General features: G+C 48.5%; 1 protein-coding gene across 7 annotated transcripts in view; it reads left to right on the forward strand.

Annotated features, from left to right (window-relative positions):
• The window catches only part of LOC115005460 (receptor-type tyrosine-protein phosphatase mu-like), a 134,748-nt gene that overhangs the window by 30,718 nt on the left and 96,530 nt on the right, over positions 1 to 7,500 (forward strand). For all 7 annotated transcript variants that reach the window (XM_029427281.1, XM_029427282.1, XM_029427283.1 and 4 more), the window contains exons 3-4: positions 2,376 to 2,543; positions 2,633 to 2,742. In XM_029427281.1, the coding sequence (XP_029283141.1) occupies positions 2,376 to 2,543; positions 2,633 to 2,742 (278 nt within the window). The remainder of the gene's footprint in view (positions 1 to 2,375; positions 2,544 to 2,632; positions 2,743 to 7,500) is intronic.

The following is a 7,500-nucleotide window of genomic DNA, read 5'->3' on the forward strand; positions in this document are numbered from 1 at the left end:
TAATATTTCTATAAAAATGTGGCACTTTAAACCAGTTTTTTCGGCTTGTGTCGACGTGTTTTCACTCAGATCCTGAAATCACTGCAGGAAACACACACCAGCAGGAAGTGTGTGTGTGTGTGTGTGTGTGTGTTATTTGTGTAAATCTTCTCAATACGCTGCAGCTGCCTCTCCTCACGTTTCAATATAACTCTGGTAACAGAATTACCCCCTGCCATCTTTGTGTGAGTGTGTGTGTGTGTGTGTGAGTATGTGTATGAGAGCGTGTGTGTGTGTGAGCTGGGTCCGATGCGATTGGTTTAGAGATGGCAGGGGTCGTCTGTGATTGGCCGACAGGTGAGCGGGAGGTTAACGAGAGAGAGAAACGCGAGGACACGATCGAGTGTTTGTGTTTCTCAAAGTCTATCGGCTCTGAAAGATTATCAAATAACGAGATAATAATTCCACGATCGTCTCCTGAAGACACGCTTCAACATATGAAGCAAACAAAACAACTAACGGATGAAAACCAACATGAAAATAAAAAACTAATAAAAGAGAAGAAATAAATCATTGAAAACAAAACAATATAGAAATATAGAAAATAATAAAATGTGAAATTTCAACAATAAACACAATAAATGAATCTTTTCTCTAAATATTCAGTTTCTTTTAGCCAAATTAAAATATTTGATCTTTGAACAGTAATAGATCAGCAGGGTCTAAAATCTAAAATATTAGTAGTAATAAAAAAACTAATATAATAAAAGATATTTTAAGTTAAGTTTTATTGAAGGTTAATAATCTCAGATGTTTCTGGCTCCTCGCTTCACTTCTAAAATCACACACATGTACGGCTCGACCTCTCCGGCTGTTCTAGAACATTCCTCTGTTGCCAAGGAAACAGCTGGCACACACACACACACACACACACACACACACACACACACACCCACGCACACACACACTGACATGACCGGACTGGTCGGACAATAAGTGGAAACATGAGCTCAGAATCAGGAAACACTGACGATCACATTTTATTTCATGTGGAAGAGACAGAAGAAGTAAATAATAAATAATAAATAATAAATAATATACCTGATCAAGATAAAGTGACATAAAAGTAATCAATAAGAATAAACTCATTCATAAAAATAAATAAGTGATAAAAACTACATTTTAAAATGCAAACATAAAAGACTTGATGAACATTAATATATAAATATAAACAAACTAAATAAATAAAAAGACATTTGTTTCATCACTAAAGATTATTTTCATTACGATTCATCACTTATTTTATCCACAATTTATCCCGTCGACTACAGGAAGTCACAGAAATGTCACAAATCTAGGCACGTAAATTATATAAATACATTTATATATATATATATATATATATATATATATATATATATATTTATATATAAATGTATTTATATATAAATATATACAGTATATAAACCCATGAGGGCTGTAGTGTGCTCTCTCTCCTCATCAGTTTTGTCTCTGCGATAATTAAAACTCTTGTTTTTCTAATCGATCCTCCTCAAGGACCATTGATCTGCTGACACACACACACACACACACACACAGACACACACACACACACACACACACACCCAGACACAGACACACACAGACACACACACACACACACACACACACACACACACACACACACACACACACACACACACACACACACACTGGAAAAAAAGAAGAGTAATTTGAATTTCATAGAAACTTTGCAGCAACATAAAGAAAAGTGAAAACAGAGAGCTCGGCTGATTGACAGCTGTAGTCATGACACACACACACACAGCATGGGTTTTTCCTTTAAAGAGAACGTCTTCCAATTATAGATTTTCACTGTCGACAAAATAGCGATTTGTGCACACACACACACACACTCATACACACACACGCACACACATTTTGTTTTTCTCTTCATTGATGTATTACGGATTTGCTAATATAGGCTGCTAATGAGTCTTTTATTTTCTTATCTTCTCCCGTCAGCTGTGGACTTCCTGTTTGTTGCTTTAATCTTTTTATTTAAATGCTTTAATTTGAAAGTCTCTAACTCCCAACTGGGAACCTTACATGTGCTTTTATTTTGACGTCTCAGTTATTCTTTGTATGATCAAGTCACACATTAAAAACAGATGCTTTTATTCTGAAGTCAAGGAATTGTTTCATGCTTAAAGATGAACTTTTATTTTGAAATCTGTTCATTAGTGCACATATTTCAGAACTTTGTCCCTCTATTTATTGCATCTGTATGACCACATGCTTATTTATTTTGAAGACTGGAATCCGTCGCTGCGTACTTTGAAGGCTCTTATTTTGCATCCTGTGTTCGTTAATGAGGTGCCACTTCCTGTCTGCAGGTTCCTCCTTCCTGTTTGTGAACACTTCGGGTCGTTACAGCGGTCAGCGCGCTCAGCTGCTGATGCCGCCGTTCAAAGAGAACGACACGCACTGTGTCAGCTTCCTGTTCTACCAGGCAGGAGGCCGCGAGGGCGCCACGCCCGCCACACTCAATGTCTACATCAAAGGTACAAATACTGCAGCTCTGTGTGTGTGTGTGTGTGTGTGTGTGTGTGTGTGTGTGTATTTGTGTGCTCACAGTGTTTATTTCCTGCAGAGAACAACAGTCCTCTGGGAGTTCCTGTCTTCAACTCTTCAGGCCCCGCCTACCACATCTGGAAAGGGGTGGAGCTAGCCGTGTCCACCTTCTGGCCCAATTACTACCAGGTAACACACACACACACACCTGGTTTACCTGGTCTAAAACTTTAATGAGGGATGTTCGTGATTGGTTGATTAAATGTTCCATACTCGCTAGTTTTCCCCAAGCAAACAAATCCAAGATGGGGACAGATAAAAACTTGAAGCTTCAAACCTGTTGTCCACAAACCAAAGGTGACGTCACGCCGGCTACGTCCACTCTACGTCCACTCTACGTCCACTCTACGTCCACTCTGCGTCTACTCTACGTCCTCTCTGCGTCTACTCTACGTCCTCTCTGCGTCCACTCTGAGTCTACTCTACGTCCTCTCTGCATCCACTCTGAGTCTACTCTACGTCCACTCTGCGTCCACTCTGAGTCCTCTCTGCGTCCTCTCTACGTCCTCTCTGCGTCCTCTCCACGTCCTCTCTACGTCCTCTCTGCGTCTACTCTACGTCCACTCTGCGTCCACTCTGCGTCCACTCTACGTCCTCTCTGAATTTACTCTACGTCCTCTCTGCGTCTACTCTACGTCCACTCTATGTCCACTCTACGTCCTCTCTGCGTCCTCTCTGCGTCCACTCTGCGTCCTCTCTGCGTCCACTCTACGTCCTCTCTGAATCTACTCTACGTCCTCTCTGCGTCTACTCTACGTCCTCTCTACGTCTACTCTGCGTCCACTCTGTGTCCACTCTGAGTCCACTCTGAGTCTACTCTGCGTCCACTCTACGTCCTCTCTGCGTCCACTCTACGTCCTCTCCACGTCCTCTCTGCGTCCACTTTGCGTCCTCTCTGCGTCCACTCTACGTCCTCTCTGCGTCCACTCTACGTCCTCTCTGCGCCCTCTCTACGTCCTCTCTACGTCCACTCTGAGTCTACTCTGCGTCCACTCTGAGTCTACTCTACGTCCTCTCTGCGTCCACTCTACATCCTCTCTGCGTTCACTCTACGTCGTCTCTGCGTCCTCTCTGCATTAACTCTACGTCCTCTCTACGCCCTCTCTATGTCCACTCTACGTCCACTCTGCGTCCTCTCTACGTCCTCTCTGCGTCCACTCTACGTCCTCTCTGCGCCCACTCTACGTCCTCTCCGCGTCCTCTCTGCGTCCTCTCTACGTCCACTCTACGTCCTCTGCGTCCACTCTACATCCTCTCTGCGTCCTCTCTGCGTCCTCTCTACGTCCTCTCTACGTCCTCTCTGCGTCCTCTCTACGTCCACTCTGAGTCTACTCTGCGTCCTCTCTGAGTCTACTCTACGTCCTCTCTGCGTCCACTCTGAGTCTACTCTGCGTCCACTCTGAGTCTACTCTACGTCCTCTCTGCGTCCACTCTACATCCTCTCTGCGTTCACTCTACGTAGTCTCTGCATCCTCTCTATGTCCACTCTACGTCCACTCTGCGTCCTCTCTACGTCCTCTCTGCGTCCACTCTACGTCCTCTCTGCGTCCTCTCTATGTCCACTCTACGTCCACTCTGCGTCCTCTCTGCGTCCTCTCTGCGTCCTCTCTGCGTCCTCTCTACGTCCTCTCTGCGTCCACTCTACATCCTCTCTGCGTCCACTCTACATCCTCTCCGCGTCCTCTCTGCGTCCTCTCTACATCCACTCTACGTCCTCTGCGTCCACTCTACGTCCTCTCTGCGTCCTCTGCGTCCTCTCTACGTCCTCTCTACGTCCTCTCTGCGTCCTCTCTACGTCCTCTCTACGTCCACTCTGAGTCTACTCTGCATCCTCTCTGAATCTACTCTACGTCCTCTCTGCGTCTACTCTACGTACACTCTGCTTCCACTCTGCGTCCACTCTACGTCCTCTCTGAATCTACTCTACGTCCTCTCTGCGTCTACTCTACGTCCACTCTATGTCCACTCTACGTCCACTCTACGTCCTCTCTGCGTCCACTCTGCGTCCTCTCTACGTCCTCTCTGCGTCCACTCTACGTCCTCTCTGAATCTACTCTACGTCCTCTCTGCATCCTCTCTGCGTCCACTCTACATCCTCTCCGCGTCCTCTCTGCGTCCTCTCTACATCCACTCTACGTCCTCTGCGTCCACTCTACGTCCTCTCTGCGTCCTCTCTGCGTCCACTCTACATCCTCTCTGCGTCCACTCTACATCCTCTCCGCGTCCTCTCTGCGTCCTCTCTACATCCACTCTACGTCCTCTGCGTCCACTCTACGTCCTCTCTGCGTCCTCTCTGCGTCCTCTCTACGTCCTCTCTACGTCCTCTCTGCGTCCTCTCTACGTCCTCTCTACGTCCACTCTGAGTCTACTCTGCATCCTCTCTGAATCTACTCTACGTCCTCTCTGCGTCTACTCTACGTACACTCTGCTTCCACTCTGCGTCCACTCTACGTCCTCTCTGAATCTACTCTACGTCCTCTCTGCGTCTACTCTACGTCCACTCTATGTCCACTCTACGTCCACTCTACGTCCTCTCTGCGTCCACTCTGCGTCCTCTCTACGTCCTCTCTGCGTCCACTCTACGTCCTCTCTGAATCTACTCTACGTCCTCTCTGCATCCTCTCTACGTCCTCTCTACGTCCACTCTACGTCCTCTCTGAATCTACTCTACATCCTCTCTGCGTCTACTCTACGTCCTCTCTACGTCCACTCTGCGTCCACTCTGAGTCCACTCTGAGTCTACTCTGCGTCCTCTCTGAGTCTACTCTACGTCCTCTCTGCGTCCACTCTGAGTCTACTCTGCGTCCACTCTACGTCCTCTCTGCATTCACTCTACGTCGTCTCTGCGTCCTCTCTGCGTTCACTCTACGTCCTCTCTACGTCCTCTCTACGTCCACTCTACGTCCTCTCTGCGTCCACTCTGCGTCCTCTCTACGTCCTCTCTGCGTCCACTCTACATCTTCTCTGCGTTCACTCTACGTCCTCTCTACGTCCTCTCTATATCCACTCTGCGTCCACTCTACGTCCTCTCTGCGTCCACTCTACGTCCTCTCTGCGTCCTCTCTGCGTCCTCTCTACGTCCTCTCTGCGTCCTCTCTACGTCCTCTCTGCGTCCTCTCTGAATCTACTCTACGTCCTCTCTGCGTCTACTCTACGTCCACTCTGCGTCCACTCTACGTCCTCTCTGAATCTACTCTACGTTCGCTCTGCGTCTACTCTACGTCCACTCTGCGTCCACTCTAAGTCCTCTCTGAATCTACTCTACGTCCTCTCTGCGTCTACTCTACGTCCACTCTGCGTCCACTCTACGTCCTCTCTGAATCTACTCTACGTCCTCTCTGCGTCTACTCTACGTCCACTCTGCGTCCACTCTACGTTCTCTCTGAATCTACTCTACGTCCTCTCTACGTCCACTCTGCGTCCACTCTAAGTCCTCTCTGAATCTACTCTACGTCCTCTCTGCGTCTACTCTACGTCCACTCTGCGTCCACTCTACGTCCTCTCTGAATCTACTCTACGTCCTCTCTGCGTCTACTCTACGTCCACTCTGCGTCCACTCTACGTTCTCTCTGAATCTACTCTACGTCCTCTCTACGTCCACTCTGAGTCTACTCTACGTCCTCTCTACGTCCACTCTGCGTCCTCTCTACGTCCTCTCTGCGTCCACTCTACGTCCTCTCTGCTGTCCTCTCTATGTCCACTCTACGTCCACTCTGCGTCCTCTCTGCGTCCTCTCTGCGTCCTCTCTGCGTCCTCTCTACGTCCTCTCTGCGTCCACTCTACATCCTCTCTGCGTCCACTCTACATCCTCTCCGCGTCCTCTCTGCGTCCTCTCTACATCCACTCTACGTCCTCTGCGTCCACTCTACGTCCTCTCTGCGTCCTCTCTGCGTCCTCTCTACGTCCTCTCTACGTCCTCTCTGCGTCCTCTCTACGTCCTCTCTACGTCCACTCTGAGTCTACTCTGCATCCTCTCTGAATCTACTCTACGTCCTCTCTGCGTCTACTCTACGTACACTCTGCTTCCACTCTGCGTCCACTCTACGTCCTCTCTGAATCTACTCTACGTCCTCTCTGCGTCTACTCTACGTCCACTCTATGTCCACTCTACGTCCACTCTACGTCCTCTCTGCGTCCACTCTGCGTCCTCTCTACGTCCTCTCTGCGTCCACTCTACGTCCTCTCTGAATCTACTCTACGTCCTCTCTGCATCCTCTCTACGTCCTCTCTACGTCCACTCTACGTCCTCTCTGAATCTACTCTACATCCTCTCTGCGTCTACTCTACGTCCTCTCTACGTCCACTCTGCGTCCACTCTGAGTCCACTCTGAGTCTACTCTGCGTCCTCTCTGAGTCTACTCTACGTCCTCTCTGCGTCCACTCTGAGTCTACTCTGCGTCCACTCTACGTCCTCTCTGCATTCACTCTACGTCGTCTCTGCGTCCTCTCTGCGTTCACTCTACGTCCTCTCTACGTCCTCTCTACGTCCACTCTACGTCCTCTCTGCGTCCACTCTGCGTCCTCTCTACGTCCTCTCTGCGTCCACTCTACATCTTCTCTGCGTTCACTCTACGTCCTCTCTACGTCCTCTCTATATCCACTCTGCGTCCACTCTACGTCCTCTCTGCGTCCACTCTACGTCCTCTCTGCGTCCTCTCTGCGTCCTCTCTACGTCCTCTCTGCGTCCTCTCTACGTCCTCTCTGCGTCCTCTCTGAATCTACTCTACGTCCTCTCTGCGTCTACTCTACGTCCACTCTGCGTCCACTCTACGTCCTCTCTGAATCTACTCTACGTTCGCTCTGCGTCTACTCTACGTCCACTCTGCGTCCACTCTAAGTCCTCTCTGAATCTACTCTACGTCCTCTCTGCGTCTACTCTACGTCCAC

The sequence above is a fragment of the Cottoperca gobio genome, unplaced genomic scaffold, assembly GCF_900634415.1.
Source record: "Cottoperca gobio unplaced genomic scaffold, fCotGob3.1 fCotGob3_309arrow_ctg1, whole genome shotgun sequence".
Lineage (NCBI taxonomy): Eukaryota > Metazoa > Chordata > Actinopteri > Perciformes > Bovichtidae > Cottoperca > Cottoperca gobio.